The 18,773-nt window shown below is 49.4% G+C and overlaps 7 protein-coding genes across 7 annotated transcripts; 4 read left to right on the forward strand and 3 right to left on the reverse strand.

Moving 5' to 3' along the window:
* Window positions 1-18: 18 nt before the first annotated feature.
* TRUGW13939_10081 (uncharacterized protein) lies at window positions 19-2,750 on the forward strand (the record flags this gene model as incomplete). Its single annotated transcript, XM_035493194.1, has 2 exons — window positions 19-251; window positions 317-2,750. 2 exons carry the CDS (start codon window positions 19-21, stop codon window positions 2,748-2,750), a joined length of 2,667 nt encoding a protein of 888 aa, XP_035349087.1.
* A 2,119-nt stretch (window positions 2,751-4,869) lies between these two features.
* TRUGW13939_10082 (uncharacterized protein) lies at window positions 4,870-6,222 on the forward strand (the record flags this gene model as incomplete). Its single annotated transcript, XM_035493195.1, has 1 exon — window positions 4,870-6,222. The coding sequence occupies one exon, from the start codon at window positions 4,870-4,872 to the stop codon at window positions 6,220-6,222; it is 1,353 nt and encodes a 450-aa protein (XP_035349088.1).
* Window positions 6,223-7,244: 1,022 nt separating this feature from the next.
* Window positions 7,245-8,119, reverse strand: TRUGW13939_10083 (uncharacterized protein; the record flags this gene model as incomplete). Its single annotated transcript, XM_035493196.1, has 4 exons — window positions 7,245-7,457; window positions 7,521-7,811; window positions 7,863-7,924; window positions 8,008-8,119. 4 exons carry the CDS (start codon window positions 8,117-8,119, stop codon window positions 7,245-7,247), a joined length of 678 nt encoding a protein of 225 aa, XP_035349089.1.
* A 1,096-nt stretch (window positions 8,120-9,215) lies between these two features.
* On the reverse strand, window positions 9,216-13,174 carry TRUGW13939_10084 (uncharacterized protein; the record flags this gene model as incomplete). The annotated part of the gene is made up of 4 exons (XM_035493197.1): window positions 9,216-9,911; window positions 9,966-10,322; window positions 10,379-10,603; window positions 10,658-13,174. 4 exons carry the CDS (start codon window positions 13,172-13,174, stop codon window positions 9,216-9,218), a joined length of 3,795 nt encoding a protein of 1,264 aa, XP_035349090.1.
* Window positions 13,175-14,772: 1,598 nt separating this feature from the next.
* Window positions 14,773-15,813, forward strand: TRUGW13939_10085 (uncharacterized protein; the record flags this gene model as incomplete). Its single annotated transcript, XM_035493198.1, has 1 exon — window positions 14,773-15,813. The coding sequence occupies one exon, from the start codon at window positions 14,773-14,775 to the stop codon at window positions 15,811-15,813; it is 1,041 nt and encodes a 346-aa protein (XP_035349091.1).
* A 523-nt stretch (window positions 15,814-16,336) lies between these two features.
* Window positions 16,337-17,350, forward strand: TRUGW13939_10086 (uncharacterized protein; the record flags this gene model as incomplete). Its single annotated transcript, XM_035493199.1, has 1 exon — window positions 16,337-17,350. The coding sequence occupies one exon, from the start codon at window positions 16,337-16,339 to the stop codon at window positions 17,348-17,350; it is 1,014 nt and encodes a 337-aa protein (XP_035349092.1).
* A 188-nt stretch (window positions 17,351-17,538) lies between these two features.
* TRUGW13939_10087 (uncharacterized protein) lies at window positions 17,539-18,736 on the reverse strand (the record flags this gene model as incomplete). The annotated part of the gene is made up of 4 exons (XM_035493200.1): window positions 17,539-17,979; window positions 18,036-18,278; window positions 18,330-18,557; window positions 18,620-18,736. The coding sequence occupies 4 exons, from the start codon at window positions 18,734-18,736 to the stop codon at window positions 17,539-17,541; spliced, it is 1,029 nt and encodes a 342-aa protein (XP_035349093.1).
* Window positions 18,737-18,773: the final 37 nt, after the last annotated feature.

Consider the following 18,773-nt stretch of genomic DNA (forward strand, 5'->3'; position numbering starts at 1 on the left):
TCCAACATCGCACAAATCATGGCATCCAAACCCATGAAAATGCCAACTTCCCACGGCCATACCGCGGGCATATACGCAGATATGTCTGTAGATGGCCCCCGGATAGGCACCCTGGTGGTCATCTTCGACCGTGCCAAAAATTTGCCTAACCGGAAAACAATGGGTAAGCAGAACCCGTATGTCGCTGCACGCCTGGGAAAGGAGGCCAAAAAGACAGAGACCGATATGAGAGGCGGTCAAACCCCGAGATGGTAAGCACTCTCCCCTCCTTCCATAAAATTCACCATTCATCCTAACCGTTCCACCCCTCTTTCAGGGACCAAGAGCTCCGATTTACCGTGCACGATTCTCCAGACTACAACCAGATAAAGATTTCGGTCTTCAATGATGACAAGAAAACCGAGTTGATCGGAGAAACATGGGTCGACCTCAATGCATTGATTATCCCCGGCGGCAGTCAAAGCGATACCTGGCACGAACTCAAGTTCAAGGGCAAGTACGCAGGAGACATCCGCATGGAAATGACATATTACGATACGCGCCCGGAAGATGAGACTGTTATCGAAAGAAGAACGGTGGTCACGGATAAACCTCAGCCCAAAGCCAGCTCTGTTCCACAGGGTGGACCGTCGTCACTGTCGGGACCACGCCAACCACGGCCTGTGAAGCGGCGACCTTTGCCCGACGACCCGACTGGAGCTTCTGTCCCGCGACCTGCGCCGGTGCAAGAATACATCCCACCAGCACCAGCACCAGCACCAGCACCACAACAAACATCGCTCCCCCCTCGTTCCGCACGGGACTATGTCCAGCCTTTGGCCACTGTTGAGCAGGTGCAGCCGTCCCAATTCTCGGAGATGCAGCACCCGCGAGCCCACGACGGATCTTACGAGACGTACTACCCAGATAATAACATCGTTAGCTCGCAAGAGCAGCATGCGAACTCTTATTATCAACCACACCCAGAGCCTCATCATGCGTATAACGAACATCGTGACAATCCGCCGGCAGACTATCATCAGCAAAGACGTCAGCCTATTTCGGATTCTCACGCTTATTCGTATGATGTTGACACACGTGGAAATGCTCCCTATGAGGCTATTGAGCAGCATTCTCGACATTTGCCTCAGCAGAGTTCCTACACGAATCCGCTAGATGGTTGCTACAGCCATGACCCGGCTCCCTACCCACCTGGGTCCCGAGGCTCTCCAAACCCACCCAACTCTTACGCAGTAGTGCCTCATTCAGGGGTACCTGTCGAACCAATGGTGAATCATCCTACCAGTGTGACACCTATACGGCACGGTATGCATGGACAGAGTCCCTCGCGTCAAATGATGGCCTCGGAAGAGGAACGACCTTTTTACGCTGCCATGCAACCGACAGTCGAGGATGAGAATGATGAGGGACCCCCTCCACCACCGCCAGTCCATAGATCATCTGTTGGCCCGGCAGTGCAGCGTCCTGTGGCGAGCCCCAGTTCATACAAACCATACTCTCATGAGTATTCTCAACGCGCTGAATCCCGGAGTCCTCACGCCCCCCCGGCCGCATATCCAACCGACCCGGACTTCTCGCATTCATTGTCCAAGTCCCCTTCTCAAGGACACGTCAGAGGCTATCTTCCAGAGGCATATGACTCACCGGTCCCATCAAGTCTCATTGCAGGCTATGATTCTGCGAGTATGGCAGTTGAGCTGTCGAGACCGACTTATCCGGACAATCGTGTTAGTCGTGTGCCAACCGGGGCACCTCCACAGTCTGATATAGCCTATATACATGAGAACACCCACGCTCAAAATTCAGTTCAACCATTACGGTCATCTCCGGCACCTGTTGATCAGAGTATTGTGCGCGCACAATCTGGCTCGGTCAGCCCCAGTCCGCGTCCGTTATCGTATAGAAAGTCTGTCAGCCCGCGTCCCCCATCGCGAGATAACCGCGAGATAGCAGGGGTGCCATTCTCGCCGGACTCATTTGATGCTTTGAACCCAAGGAGATCCCCGTCTGCGACCCGGGAAAGCAGGCCGCGCTATGAGACTCCGGACCGGGAAATGGAAATTACGAAGCAAGCCGATGTGGGGGCCGATGATGGTCCAATTATTGGTGATGATGGTCGCATTATTGATCCTTCCGACCATCTGCCGTCTGAAACGTGGGCTCCTGAGCCGGAGAAGAAGACCAAAAAGCCGGAGGTTATCATTCGCTTCAAGCACAATCCCCAAAACGCTTCGCATAGTGCTCGGTCATCTCCTCGAGAGCATCATCATTCGGCGTCCGTAACGCCAGAATCGACTCATCGGCATACGATCAGGCCTTGGAGCTATAAGCCGAACGGCAGCCAGCAACCTCGGCAACATCATGAGCATCCATCGCCCACGACCTATACACCGCCTCGTCCTGGAAGCCAAGGTCGGGATTACGATAGGCATGACTCTTATTCTCACCAACGAAATCAAAGCACACAAGCAACATATAGCACACCTCCGCGCCATAGATCAGTGTCGCCGAACCCCAACCCTCAAACCTCTCCACTCTATTCATATGGTAGTAGCGGACCCCCGATTCCTGCCAAGGTTCCTATTGCTACTCCGGTAGCGAATAATGGGTATAATCGCGGTTCCGGAATGGATGCTCTCAGCCAAGAATTGCAGTCGATAGATATCGGGTCTGGGGGATACGAGCCTGTCCGCGCGGTTCGAAGATATGCGCCTAGACTTCCAGCCACGACTAGTGGAGGCTATCGATAGTCGTGGTGTAGTGCGGGCAGGGGTCTTGGATTTGTAAAACTTGCCGTATTCCCCCATCAGGCCCCGCAGTTCTTTTTTTCGTATAATTTTTTATTTTTATTTTTTTGCATTTCTTCAGGAAACGGTGTTGGATGTGAGGTCTTTTGAAATTTTTGATGCCACATCATACGTGTGATGGATTACATGATAGTTAATACCCCATTTTGAGGTCAATTATAGTTTTTTTCTTGATTCAATACTTTTTATGTTGTCAAATAGCGCGAAGTAGTTTTGTGGTTGTACCACCATACGGAGTACATTTGATGACCCCGGATTGAGGGCATAGCACGCTAAGAAAATAAGCTCGCACTAGCGGCAATTCAATGTGGGACACGGGGTCCGTGCACAACTCTAAACGATTGACATGGACTGGATAAGAGTAGGAATTTGCTTATTTTTACGTTATTTATATAATTTAGGGGTAGCCGGCGAAGTTGACTATTTTCGTTCAATTATTTTTTAATTTCTTTAAATATTTATGGATTGTGATATGAGTCAAAATGTCTGGCCGTATTATTTTACCTCTATACACCGCCAACATGACCGCCCTGCCGACCGACTTGAAAGACCGGTACAAAAAATATTGGAATAATGGCAATCAATCAAAATTGCTTGTGCGGTAGATTTTTGTCTCGGCCTTTGAGAAGAATTAAAATAAAATAAAAAAGTTATCGGCGGAGAAGATTCCAGTTGGTTTTTCTATTAATGATTGATATAAATAAATGTATTGCTGTATTTCCATGGCCGACGATCTGTCAATGGAAGAAAAATTAATGGGAATATGGGAAATGAGTAATATTTTCCCATTATTATACAGAAAGTTGATATGTATAGTTTTCTGTCGTCACCAGAGACGAGATCGATAAGACGATGGACAGGGCTGCATGTTGAAAATCTGCCCTTCTGCAAGACTAAATCGTCACTAAGCTGCTAGCTGCATATCGTGGCAAACATCTGTTGAACAATCAATCTCTGGAGTGGGGGAGCTGTGGCTGTGATTGTCCTTGAACTATTTCATTCCAAAAGGAATAATAATGCACTGCATAATGAGTCATGTCTTGTTGTTGTTGTACCCATCCGACGGAAGATCAAGTGGCAACCCCGCAAACAAAGAAACATTGAGGTCCTGATGAGTCGGCAGAAGCCGCGTGGGCATGTGGCCTCTTTACTAGTGGATTGTTTTTGTTTTTGTTTTAGTGCATGACCATGATCTCATTCAATTATTAATTATTGAAATGTTTCTTTTAAATATTGATATTGCGAGTATATAATTGATATATGACTCAAAATTCCGTTCTTTAGTCGATAGTGCTGTTCAAGATACGTTAGCAACGGCAATATTCCATTTTCAGGAGGAGCAAACAGAAGACCATGCTCAAGAAGACTCAAGGCAGACATCGGATACGTCAACTTCCACCGCCAATTGCCACCAAGCGATGAAGAGGTTGCTTGATAAACACATTCCGCCACACAGGGCACAAAGTAAACAAATTTGATATAAAAAAAGAGACGCCCGGTCGGACGAAACCGCTAGCTCCTTTTTTTGCTCGAATAGGAATGCAATCTGCCTCTTGTTTCCCCTTTCAAGCCACGCGTATTTCCCCAATGCGTCGGCCGCTTATCGCTTGGAGGGGCAAACAGGCGGTGGTTCAAGAGGGCGGCCAACAAAGTGGGTGAACGCCGCGTGATGATGGCATCTTGTTTTCCTCCATTTGTAGAGGCGGTGCTAAAGCAGTCATGGACATTCCCCGCTGAAAAGAAGCGCATTTATCTGACTCTTCAATCCCATCCCCCCCTCCTTGATTTTTCTCTCTCCTCACATCAAAACTCCCCTCTTCTCTGTTTCTTCTGTCCTGAACAACAACCACCCAGCCATCTTGTAAGCATCTTGCTTCTATCATTCCTCAACCTCTCTTCACCAGGCTCAGTTCCTGTTCCTTAAATCAAGAAGTGCTCAAAGTGGGCTTGTCTGCCTGTCGGCTCTTCATCTGGTGGAGGCGTCTCTGTTCCTCACCAACGAAACACGACCTGATCTATTTTCATTTTATTCACTTCGAGTGAATACAGCCAGTCCACCACCATGGCTGGCCATCCTTACCATCAGTTTGACGTGTCTTATGCACGAACCACTGAAATGGGTCGTGCTACCTATTTGCATCATATTCAGACCAACGAAAACAAGGAAGCTGCCTCGATCTTGTATCAATTCAGTACTGATCATGGCCCCCATCCTGAGCATAGTCAGATCAAGCTACCACCCCTCAAGATTAACAGCCAGGAGCTCATGAGCAACATGACTGAAAACTTGCGTCGTGATGGATTCACTACCCACGACCCAGCTCCTGGTCATTCTGTCAATGCTGCTGGTCATATAGATTCTCTGCGGCTTCCTCCTCTGCAGCCGCATGTGAATTTGCCTCCAATTAGCTCTTTGCATCACGCTCTGCCTTCGCCGTGTTCTCTGCATTCGTCACCTGTGAAGGCTGACTTTCAACCTACTCCTTCTTTTCAACCGCCCCAGCCCGTGCAAAATGGCTTCAAGCCCCATGCACAGCAGACGGATGTGGTGGCGGATGGCGACGAGACTGAAGAAGAGCCTGAGACTAGCACTGTCTCCGATAAGCTCACACGATGCAAGTTCAACGGTGAGACTTGCGGTGAAAACAACGATAATGAGAACCCCCGAAAGGTGGTGTCCCATATCTTTGGGCGAAACAAGATCTGCACAGTGTTCATCCCAGACGAGTGTTGGGTCTGGTGGTGCCGCAAGCACTATCAGCGGTGCCGCTACCACACTGACAATTGGGCGCTGAAGCAGATTGAAATCCTATACGAGAACCTCGACAAGATCGAGGGCTGGGGTGGTGTTGAGAGCTTCACCCTGGCTCTGCGTAAGCGTGAAACTGACCGCAACGTGGACCTCTCTACGGACAAGGTGCCCGCCTCTCGCCGCCGTGCTGCTGGACGGGCTTCTTCCTCTGCCACCAGGACCAGGACAATCAGTAACAACAACACCACCACCACCACCACCACTGCCGCCGCCGCCATTGGCACAGTAGCACCAGGTGGCGGCGTGGCCCCCGTCAGACTGAGCGCTTCTGGCCGTCCCATCCGTTCCCCCGTCAATATCGCGTCACCCGTGCCCCGGTTCCTGCAGGAGCACGTCGGCCAGAAGAAGAGCTTCAGCCAGGTGCGCGAAATACTGCACGAAATCAAGCTGTACGTGCGCCATGAATTCTTCGAGAACAACAAGGAGGTTTCATTCCCGGACGTGGAGATCCTGCCCAACTACACCCAGGCCATCCTGCGCGAGAAGGGCGTCCCAGGCGGCCAGCTGTCGGACAACAACCACTCGCGTCGGCGTCGTGCTCGCAAGCCTGTCTCGAGTACTCGTGGCCGCGCTCATCCGTATGCGTCCAATGCCAACTTTTGAAGAAAGAGCGGGGTTCTGTCTGTCTGTTTGTCTGTCTGCCTCTGCCTCTTTGGCTTGGCTTCACATCTCCTTTTCTTCTTCTCTTCAATGTGTTTAATACTGGTTTTGGAGTCATTTTTGAGTTTTTCCTTCTGTTTTGACTGAGATGACAGGGTGTTCACTTTCAGTCATTTGGAGGAGTCATCCTGCATTCTTTCTGGATATCAGTTTCTTGAATTTTCTTTTCCAACAGCACAACTCACAAAATGTCCAAAAAAAAAGAGGGGATGATGAAAACGGGCAAGAAAAAAAGAAGTGAAAACTTCAAAAAAAAAATAAAAAAATTCCCTTTGATATGATACCCTACAGGTTTGAATGTTTTGAGTCATTCGTTCTGCATGTTATGAGTCAGTTTTTTTCTCTTTTTTTGTTCTGTCAATGTGAATGTTGGAGTCATAAGTGTATGACTTACTTTCTCGATGGTCCATCCCTATAATACCAAACTGTTTGTCATTCTATAAAGTGTTAGTTGTACTACGATGAAATCCAAGCATGTTAACTTTGAACTTTTCGACATTGTGTGCAATGTGTAAAAGTGGAGGTTGAGATTAAGTGATATCAATATTTAGACCATGTCAAAAGATGAAAGATCGTTAAGATGGTACCTAGATAGTTAGAAACCGGACCGTTACCGATGTGTTTCCGGTTTCTTGAATGCTGTGTGGATGATGGTTCGGTCAGGCCTTGTAGACGAATAAAATGAGATCATTAATTATATACCTTGATACAACAACCCCGAAACTCCATGAATCGTAATTTAGAAAAGAGAAACAGCCCGCCAGAAATCAAACTAGAAACTCAAAAAAAGTTGCGAGAAAGAATCAACAGAGGAATACCAGCTCGACGAATCTTCGTCAAGTATCTCTGCACAAAAGGGAAGAAAAACGCACACAAGTCGAAAGATATACACTGTCTGCTTATAGACATGAAAAACATCACCGCCATGAATTATTATTATTATTTGTGGTTGACAAGTAACCAGCCTAATACGCCTCCTCCGATGGAGCCGGAATGAGCTCGTAGCCTCCCTCGGACGGAAGAGTGCGCGCAGCGACGACGATCGCAATGGCGCAGAGGAGAGAAATGCACCAGCTGACGGTGCAAAAGACAAATGACTTGTCGAGTCTCCAGAACGCGACTGTGTCACCAAAGTCGAGACCAACGGAGAAGCGGTCGTCGTTTTCGAAGAGGTAGGCCTGTGTGTGTATGTGTCAACATGTATATACACCATTTAGCGAAGGTCAAAAGGGAAGGGCTACCACAAGAGCCATGGCAGCAACCTGCACGGCGACAGAGCCAATGATTATCAAAGAGAGAAAACTCCAACCGGTTTCGCGCAGTCGTTTGCCACCGGAGAGAATGACAAAGTAGACGAGCACGGCGATGGACATCAGCACAACCCCAAAAGTCATGAGGAAGCCAACGCTGCGCCACATGGAGCAGAAATACCGGTCCTCGCCATAGCAGTCTTCATATTGGGGAAACGGTTCGCAGGTATCGGTCAAGGACGAGCAGCGGCGGTGGAGGCCGAGGGAGTAGTGGAAGGGCGGCTTATCCAGTTAGCTTTTGAACCAAAAAAAAGGAGAGAGGGGGGGAAATACAGCGCTGCTTTCATAGGTAATCCAGCTTGGGACAAAAATCGATGCGATAGTCAACCCAAAAGCTGCGAGTTGAGATTAGTTTGAAGTTGAAGTTATGTTGACAGCCGGCGATGACGTCGGCAGCCAGGCAGCGAGCAAAACCCACCGATCAGGAAGAAACACAGCGTCAGCGCATACACGATGCTCTTGGTCAGGATGCCCGTGTAGTTGCGACCAGCAGAGCTAGGTAGTAGAGGATCCCACTCGTTGGCAGCCATTATTGTTTGATGGTTATCTCAGTTGAAGGTGGTTTGTTGGTGGCGGCGGACCAGGTGGAGAGAAGAAGTGGAGGTGACAGTTTTGACAGCTTGACAGAGGCGCCCGCAAACAGCAGCCGATGGACAAACAGCAAAATAAACTCCAAGTAAATACCAGCTTTCGCACGCAAGATGAAGAAAAGGTCGCAGCGCACTGAGACCAGGACCTGGCGGGGTGTCGAGTATTAAGTTGCGAAGGGGGATTGGCAGCGCGGGCAATCTGATACGTCGGAAATGGCCGCAAACAGGGCAGCGCCGCATGATGCGCATTAGTTACACTAGGCATTGATTTTTCTAAGGATTTACGACAGGCCCAGGCACTCACTAATCAAGTCGCAATCAAGAAATGCCGCGCTTACCCACAAAAAGAAACCAACAATCATTTTTTTTTACAAAGAAAATCAATTCAATCGTACTCCGTCCGCATGGGGATGGCGCGAGGTCATCTGCACACCCCGCAACGGCGCAGGTCTAGGCTTTTAAGCGTCGCATCGAGCACTGCTTCTATACATGAGAGAACCAAGGGTAATGCTTATCAGATAAGCCCCAATAAACCGATTCAGTATTAAACCGATTGTTTCTGCCAATCACGGGGACAGCGCACTATACACTGCATGCCAAGGCGTCAACTGACCCGACTACGCATGCACGACGAGCAAGGAGGATGTAGAACAACAACAATATTTCATTTCGCATCATCAGATCCCCGCATTCCACACATTATCGAGCTCGCTCCTATGAATAATAAGGAAAGGAGAAAAAATAACAAAAAAAAAAAAAAAAAAAAACTAATCTACACACGTCTACCCCAAGTCGCCGTGGGTAGAGGTGAAAATCATCGCAACACAACCGCCGCGCTCACGACAAAAGCCACCATGATGAGGCAACTCGTGCCTCCGTGGGGCTAGACAAAAGATAACAACGAAATTGAAAAAAAAAGGACAAGGAACCATTATAGCAAATACCGCGTTGGAAAAAAAAAAAAAAAAAACGAAAACGCCAGCCAGAGGTATGCTCCCTCCAATCCCCTCTCCGTTTTCTCATGCAAAAAAGACCGTTATTTTCCGCTACCCTGGATCATAGCCCGAAAATCATCGTTACTTTTCTGTGGCTTCTTCTCTGCATCACCACTGCCAGAGTCAACTGCCATCTCCTGATCATGGCTTCGATCCGGTGCTGTAGCACCGCTGCGTTTGAACCCTAGTCCCCCACGGCGACCACCTCCGCGAGCTCCAGGCTGCGTTGGTCGCTTGATTGGCCCGCTCATTTGTAACACAGACGGCGTAGGAATGGACTTGGCCTTGGTCGTACCGACTTTCTGCTCAATCTTCTGTCTGGTCACGTCCCGAGCTGTGCCAACCCGAATCCTACGACCTGGTACAATCTCATGACCCTCCAACTTCAGAGATGCCTTACCAGCTGCGTTGATATCCGCGAACTCGACAATTGCACCTTCATGGTCTGGCCGTAGAACAATTTTGACAAGGGTGCCGAATCGCTCGGCAATAGCTCGGATGCGACTGTCGTTTACCGTGTCTGGAATGTTCATCAAGCCTAGCGTTCGAGAGCCACGATCGTCCCCTTCCGTGTCAGGTCTGGGGCTAATGCCATTGGGCTCGACCGACGGCGATTTGTCTTTGTGAGAGACAACAAGCGCTGATCGTTTGACAGCTGTAGGTGTCGACACCTTCACTTGCAGTGGCCGGCCACGGAATTCTTGTTTATGCATCGCAAGGGATGCGGTTGCCTCCTCCTAGATATAACCGTTAGTTAACGTTTTTTCATCGAGCGGGCGTATAGTACATACCGGAGAAGAAAAGACAACAAAGCCAAAACCCCTGCGATCTCCGTTGACTTTTGTAGGCAGTCGCACTAACTCTACAGTCCCGTATTTAGAAAATGCTTCCTTTAAATCACTTTCGCTGGCTGCGAAATCGATGTTGGAAACGTGAACCTCGCGTCCTTCGTATACCGGACCATGACGGTCTTGTTTCCGGGATGGGTCTGAGATCTTGACCTGTAGGCGTAGGTTGTCACCAACAACTTTGCCATCCAACTTTGTCGCCGCAATCGCTTCGCTTGCCGACTTGAACTGAACGTAACAGAACCGACGATGAGTGTTATATTTCAGAGATGGGAATCGCACATCGACAATTTCACCAAACTACACAGATGGTTAGCTTTTCTAGACCATCCAAACAACACTCAACATGAACTTACCTCGCCGAACAAATTTCTGATATGGGCCTCATCTGCCGTTGGCGGAAAGTTGGTCACGTAGAGCGTCGAGCCGCTGCCTATTTCTACATCAACGGTTTGACCGTCAATGCGTTTTTGGTCTCGAGTTAGAGCTGTCGCAGCGTCCTCTTTCGAATCAAACTCGACAATTGCAGTCGTAAAGTCTTGCTCGGAAGGCAAAAACATAATGTCGTTGATGGTACCGCACTAAAACTTGTTAGATGCCTATTTTTTTTTGTGCAACTAGGAACATAAACATACCTCGCGAAAGAATTGCCGAATTTGGGATTCGGTCACATTTACAGGCAAGTGTTTCACAATCACAGTTGAGTTTTCCCGGTCTCTCTTCGCTTCTGCCGGCTCTTCGTTCTCGACAATAGCGGGTTCTTCAGGCCGGGCCTTCTTGTTAGGCAGCCTACTAACGTCCGAGGCCTCCTCTTCGCGTTTTCGCTTTGATGCAGCAGCGGTGCTGTCCGCTTCGGCCTGTGCTGCTGTAGCTGCAGCCTCTTGTTGCACTGCTGCTTGTTCAAGAGCCTCCTTCTGTCTTCTCCGGACCACAGCTTTCATCGCCTTCTGCGTCTCAACAAAGGCTTCCTGGAGCTCTTCGGCATCTTCGTAGTCCTCGCAATGTGCAAAGTATTTGGTCATCACCTTTTCAGGCCAGTCCAAGTCCGGCCGCTTGATTGCCTGTTTCAACACAGCCGTGGCATAACTAGGACCGGGCGTTCTTCTCGCGGCTTCAGGGGTCATCGCCGCCTCAACAAAGGTTCGCCAAGACATGATTTCCCAGTTGTAGTAATCTAACCAAAACTCGTAACTGTTGCCGCGTCGAGGAATCAGGCTCTTGTAATATTCCCTAGCGCTATCCCAGCTTCCGCTTTCGCTCAGGTATCGAGTGTAGATTCTTTCCAGGCGGAAGTAAGGATCGCCCTGGTATGACTTGCCGTACTTGTTCTCGCCGAGTTCCTGTACTCGCTCAATTGCTGAGCGAATGCCAACCTCGGCAACGTCCAAATCTTCGTCTATCGCGTCCGGTAGAAAAGCTCGTCGACGCAGATAACTACACCACATTGTATGAACTTTGATAACTTCTTCCAACCCGCCGGCATCTAGCAGACCAGTACTTGTCGCTTTGTGCTTGAGTTTAACGATCTCGTCGAACGAGAGGCCTTCGCGTTCTGCGACAAGTATATACTGAGACCACAGGGTTCCCGACCAAGGACAATGCCGAGTCGCACGTTCCAAGGTAGGAAGAATAGGAGCGATTTGGTGGTGAGTAGGTGCCATTGATGGCTGTATCAGGAACGTCACATAATCCTCCCACATGGCCACATCGGTAGGAAATCGTAGCAAGGCCCGTTGGTAAAGGGCATTGATCAGCTGAGGACTGTAGACGCGTTTTTCAGGATGCCGGCTGAGCTCCCACTCAATGTATTCTGAATAGACTGCCCATTCAAGATTGCGATCGTTCGAGTCCTCCGCTCTCTGTACCTTCAGTTCAAAGTCCTGCCGACTCGCGTATTTGTATTTTGCGTCGGCTGCTCGCGCGTTGGTGTCGACCATTAGTTCTTCGTAATTGCCGCTGTAATAACGAGTGACGAAGGTTGAAAATAGTTGGGATGTCTCATCCCACGTGGCATGAGGAGTCTGCAAGCGAGAATCGAATAGTGCCTTCACCTGCGGAACCCTATCAGATGATCGCGCATGATTCAGGTCCTGTACAGATAAATCAAGAAATTTATTCCACACGCGATGACTGTCGCTGATGCGCCAACGTGTGGCGTCAGCTCCTCGTTGCCATACATCAACCACAGACTCCCAACTAAAGACTTCTCGTCCAACCAATCGATCTTCTTCACTCCACTGGTTTTGATCGCTCTGGCCCATCGCGGCGTTGTAAAGATAGAGCATCCAGTCTCCAAACATAGCCCACAACTTCGTGCTGCCATATTCTTCTTCAACAGATCGTTGGCAGAGCTCTATGACGGCTATCCTTTCGTCGACCGAGTGTGCGATCAGGGTCTCATCTTGGATCCATTCGACCCAGAGGTCCTCACCCATGGCAAAGAGCCGATCCATGTCCTCTCTCGCACCGCGCAAATCCTTCAACAGATCGTACGATCTCGGGTCGCCATGAGCATCCGGGTTGTGGGGTGGGTATACGTGGTTGACAAAACCCGTGTGAAGTAGTCGAACAAACTGCACATGCGACTCGTACGAATGAGGGTTCTCTTGGATATGACTAAATAATTGGGACGCTTGTTGTTGCGCCTCGGGAGGCAGTGAGGTTTGAGAGTAATTTCTTTTTATAAGCTCTCTAGATTCGGGGGCTCGTGGAGGGTTCTGGAGGTTCGATGCCGGTTTGGGGGTTGGGTATAACGGCGAAAAGGTGGACAGCTGGTCTTTCTGATTTTGAGATTGTTGGCCTTGCAAGGCCGCGACATCAGCCAGAGTATTGATGGATGTCGACTGATGACGCGGTTGTTGCACCTCATTAAATGCGGTGTTGCCATTCCCAGGCGGACCGTTGTGATTGTTGGGGGTGCCACTGGCCCGGTCAGGGAGACGGGATTCGAGGGCCTGACGCGCGACCGGAGATGGACCTGAGCTGAATTTCGATTGACCAGAGCGACCTCTTCGTGAACCCTTGTGAGGTGAGGTTTTGACAGAAGGCGCAGAAGAAGCCGACGCGCTGGACTTGGTGGTGGAGGATGCTGGGGTTGACTGCCTCGACTGGGCAGCCGACTCTTGGGGTGAAAGTAGTGAATTAATATCCATTTTTTGTGCACACTGTGGGGCGAAGTGGCTTGATAGGGAAAATAACGAAAAGGAAGAGTTGTTTAATGGGGGAGAATAAACCCAAGATCCTCTTCAAGGTCGGTTGTAGAGACTGGTGATGATAGCAACGGTGGGAGGGTGGAAAAAAAAGAGCGAGTGTCAATAAAGAGCTTTCTCAAACGAAAGCGCACACGGAGTCCCTCGTCAACGAGTCCATTCCTTCACAAAATCACGTTCTCCGGCCGATATGGAGGGCCGATGGTATGGGGAAATGATGGCGATGAGTGAAGAAAGCAAGACCTCGGAGCTTTGCCGGTTCCGCGACAACAGCTTATTTGTTTTCCGTCGAGGCAGACTGCGCTCTGCTGCTAGCACTGAAAGACGAGGCAGATGGCGATCGCTTTCAGCTACTCGATGTGGCAGCGAAACAAACAAAGCGTGGCTTTTCTCTTTTTCTCTCTCACCAACGAAAAGCCAGACGGAGAAGCAGCTCACGGGCCACAAGAACCAGCTACACCCGTCTGCTTCTTGCTTGCGGGGGGTCCAGCTAGGCGACGGTCTAAGCGAGAGAAGGTCGAAGGGGAAGTCCCGGGGGGATAATCTGACGGCGATGCGATGAGGAACGACGAGGGGAGGGTGAGGTTGTTGTAAAAAGAGATGTGTGGATCGCACGTCAAGGGCAGGTTCGAAGTGGAGAGCACGTTGCGGTTCTGGCCTCTTGGGCCGGCCGGAGGGCGCCTGGACGCTAATATGTAATTACGATGCGCAGCCATTTGTGTTATTATTATGTATTATTATTCTGATTTCATTATTATTGTGCTTCAAATGGCGATGATGATACTTTGTTCCTGCGGGCTATAATTATGTATATCGGCATTGTATTGCTGGCAACACGGTTTGCGTGTATCTCCTCCTCTTTTGTACCCGTGTTAACAGTACTATACGTAGTTCCCCTATCAACCAACACCTTCCTCGAGGAAACCAATAATTGCAATTGTAATCTAGTAGAGTGCAGTACCAAGTCTTATATCCGTAGACACACACACACACACACACACAGACATACACATGCTCTGCGCTGTCATGAAGAACTCTCTTCGGCTATCTGTGTTCGACGACGTCGTACGATTGCCCAAAAGGGCGTGCTGCATGGCCAGGAGGGTCGTGGGTTTCAGCCTTTGACGCGCTGGTAGGCCATTTACTGCCAAAGAGGCCTCAGGATCGACGAATAGACCCCTGCTTTACCCGGCTAGCCCGCCCTGTGCCGTGCACATGATGATCGTGAAGCGTGAGATGATACAATAATAATAATAATATGAATCGGACGACACTATCTCCCCGGGTCACGTGCGCGTGTTTGCCATGTTTGCTTGTGCCAAGACCCGCGCTGGCGGCTTCCCCAGCAGCTTTTTTCCGCATCTACTACTACGAAGAGACCATCACGACGGCCATCCATTGCATGTTCACCGTGGTTCACCATGGCCACCAGAGGGATGGTCTGTTCCTACAGGCCGCTTCTGCGCGCAAGTAAGTACTCCTGATCCCTCCCTCCCTCTGCCCTCTGCCCCATATGCCAACATGACACCTCAGCATATCCAATGCCGCGACTGCCTCGGCGGACAATATCCTACACGCGAACTCTTCGGGCAGAAGAAGATGGCAGCAAGACGAGTCCTGGCGCCAATAAAACGACCATCGAAGCCAGCAAGACGACTCCTGAAGACTCGAAGCTAGACACCACCCCGGGGAGTAGCTCCTCTGTCTTCTCTGCGATGAAAAACGCGTTCTTCAATAACGGCAAGCCGGTTAAAAAGCCAAAAAGGCCCATGAAACAAGCAGAATTCCAACGCCAAGGTTCGTTGACCTCGGATTCTATTTTTTCCGATGCCGCTTCGCCTTTGGGGGGCAATGCTAGTGGTCCTTTGCCAGAAGATGTCGAAGAAGAGGGTACCCTACCGCTCGAACAACGAGAAAAACACACAATGAGCATGACTCTCGACCCTAAGCCAAGATCTCGAAAGAGATGGGAACGAAAAATGATCATCAGAGAAGTTCGGAAACGCGGGCGTGTGACAAAGAAAGAGACGATCATGGCGACAGAGCGTGATGCTCTAGTCAAGTCTCATTGGTTCAAGACGTCGGTGAAGAAGTTGGTCCCGTTGGCGCGACAAATTCAAGGAAAGAGCATCGACGATGCTATTTTGCAGATGCAGTTCAGCAAGAAGAAGGCTGCCAAAGACGTGAAGGAGCATTTGGAACACGCCAAGAACATAGCTATTGCGCGCTACGGTATGGGCCTTGAAAAGCCCGACGACAAGGAGTCCAAAATCCAACCGGTTAACATCATCCTCAAAAGCGGAGACACGAAAACGATCACTAATCCCTCGGCGATCTATATCGCCGACTCATGGGTGAATCGCGGCCCCTTCCATAGAGAATACGACCATCGAGCACGCGGCAGAATCAACATCATGCGCCCTCCTCACACCGGAATATCTGTCGTTTTGAAGGAAGAGAGGACTCAAATTCGTGAATGGAAAGATCGGGAGGCTAGGGCTCTGCGTCAACGCAAGTCGATGCTCTGGGTGCAATTGCCCAATCGTCCTGTTTCGTCGCAAAACCAGTACTATAGCTGGTAAACTTGACCGGCTGTACGGGTGGATTGGCGTTGCTATGTATAATTAAAGTCGTGCTTGCATTTTAGCTCTCATTTCCTTTCATCTGTTGGATCCTGCAGTATAAGACTATCCAGACGAGCTTTTGGGCTGTACTATAGAAATAAGTATTGGAATGTTTTGGAAGTATTCGAAATCTTTGGTATTCTCTTTCTAGACATTTTTACTCGGTGCCCGATTAGTACCTCTGACAAGATCCATCGGCTCACTGTCAGCCTCGTCGGTGAAACATTCCTACAGCGAGGCACCGCTCCCTTTTTACCCACCTTTCTTTTTTTTTTTTAAATTTCTCAAATTCCTCAAGTTCCCCAAAAGTGGACAAGAACTACTTGCCAATTTTGTCTTTGTGACATTGACAACACAATATCCTAGCAATCAACCACCCCACTTAAGCACCCATCCACGCTCCTTGTAACACCGGTCATCCAGATGAGAATTTTGGCCGTGTGTGTCACCCTCAAAAGGAGCCAAAGAGGCAGCTCGAACCATGTCATCGGACACTCACCGTACTAATGGCGAGCAGTTTGCTGCCATGGGCTATCATGCTTCTTCTGCCTATGCCTCACATCAACAACAACAACAGCAACATCCCGGCTCAGGCTATCCTGATTTTTCTGCAAGGCCAGTTTTCAATTCTCAAAGAAACATTAGCTCGGGTACACAACAACCTGTGGGGCAATCGCGGTCAGGGTCGAGTGCACTGGGGATTTTGGCAGATGTGGCTCTGGCTGGAGGCGGTATTCCTAATTTTTCCACTACTCAACCAAATGTCCCGCAAACTACTACAGGACATGTGCAACCTAGGGGCACTTCAACTACAATGAGCATGAACATGAACACACATCCTCCAGTTTCCCATTCCACTGGTCTTCCTCCGGCGATGTACTTCACTCCGCCGGCCACGGCTGAATACACTCAAAACAGATCCGCCAATCCTGCTACTGTTCCTGGAAATACCTATCCCTGGACACCTCTCACCAGTACTATTATAGGTTCGAGCCCCTTTGCACATCCTCCCAACCACAATAATCAACTCCCGTCCATATTCGAAACCGCTGCGGGTCTTCGGTCCTTTGCCATGTCAGGTGCTTCCAGTATCAGACCTCGATGTGTGAATAGGACTATCACCGGCTCAGAGTCTCGACCTTCTTCTTTTTCTTCAGCCGCAGTTAAGAAAAAGTCTAGCTATATCATTGAGCAGATGGAAAAAGTCGACAAGGTGGAAAAGGACAGCGTTGGGCGGGTTAGAGACAGAACAAATTATTTTGCCTACTCTCAGGCTCAGGCGGATACTGTTACTTCTGCTGGAGATTCTGAAGATGATACTCACGACGATGAGGGAAAGGAGAAGGGTGCTGTGAAAAGTGAGCGAGAGTCGACGCGAGACAGACCTGGGGATAAATACGTGAGAATGTTTCAGGGGCCGGAACAGCAGAGATATGAGGAGGCAATGTTGGAAATCCTCGATGGTATGGAACTGCCTCGGTCATCTGATCAATGAGGGAAATCTCATGCAGAGAAATTGAGGGAAGAGAAAGAATTTTAGATTCGATACGCACGATTGAGATGACAGCAAAGGGGGACGCTCTTTTGATTACGGTGCCCAGGAGTCGAAGAATTGGAAAAGAAAAAAAAGGATCGAAAGTGTATTTATATCTTCTATTAAAACCAATGAACAGCTAATTAATTCTAAACGTGCCCTTCCAACGTAATCTGTATCGACCCCCCAGCTCTCATCGGATCCTCTTTACACTTGGGAGCCCTCGTAGGCGGCTCAATCTCCCTCTGAGGCTCCCTCCCGACAACTTTCTCTGCCTTAACAAGAACTGGAATAACCCCTCCCGTCTGCAGCCCAAACCGACGATGACCAACAACCTCCAGCACGGACGTGATAGCGCCCGAATGCGCGGTAAACGAGACAAACTGGTTGTCATCGTGCGCAAACACGTCGTCGAGGAACCGCTTGAGGCGCGTGTCACGAGCGCTGTCGGACTCTCGCAGCTCTGCATCCCAGAGGGGATCGGTTTCGGCAAAGCCTGGCTCGATGATGTATTGGGGGTATTCGGAAGCAATGGCGGATTTGGTGGAGCGGCGGTCGCAGGTGTGTATCCCGAGGGTTTCTCGGACCATCTTGAAGTGTTATTAGTATTTTGAATAGTATAAGAAGAGTGAAAATATAGGTTTACCTCTTTGACCACCGGTCTAAATGGCCTGACAATATCCTTGTCCAACCCGTCAAACGTGATAAACGCTGTCTGCAGACACCGGTTCAACGGACTAACATAGAACGACTCTGGAAAAGGGATTTTGTTTTCAATCTGCTTGCGCCATGCATTGTGCGCAGTCTGGGCCTGCGATCTGCCGACCTCTGTCAAGCGTGCGTCGTCCCAGGATGAGGTCTCGTTGCCGTCGAGAAGAGACCAGTAGCACTTGCATAGTTAGTACGAAATATCAATTTTTTTTATATAAAAGAAACTCACATCCCAAGCATCCGTCCCATACCAGGATTCAGCAACATTGTGAAACCCTTCTCCATGCCTCCCCATATACAGCACTTTGTACTGCACATCCGGACCAGCCTGCGCATTCATCGCTCGCACCTGGACCTCGAAGCGTTCCCACTGAGTCTTCTTTGTAGTACTCTCAGTCTCCGTCTCAGTATCGACGTCATCGTATGTGCGATTGATAAGGCCGAAATTAGAAGATACCTAATGTGTGAATCACACACTCAGAAATAAATCTTTGGCTTGGAAGGAAGGGGAACGTATACATAGTCGAATTTCTTTGGATCGGTGCTCTCGTCGTCCTGCAGGAAATACTCTTTTACAGTAGAGTACCGTATATACGATTCTGAAACTGCATTGTCTGAATACGCAGAACCTGTCATTTTTATTAATTGTGCCAGCGATAGTACGGCGAAAAAG

The sequence above is a fragment of the Talaromyces rugulosus genome, chromosome V (assembly GCF_013368755.1).
Source record: "Talaromyces rugulosus chromosome V, complete sequence".
NCBI classification, from domain to species: Eukaryota; Fungi; Ascomycota; class Eurotiomycetes; order Eurotiales; family Trichocomaceae; genus Talaromyces; species Talaromyces rugulosus.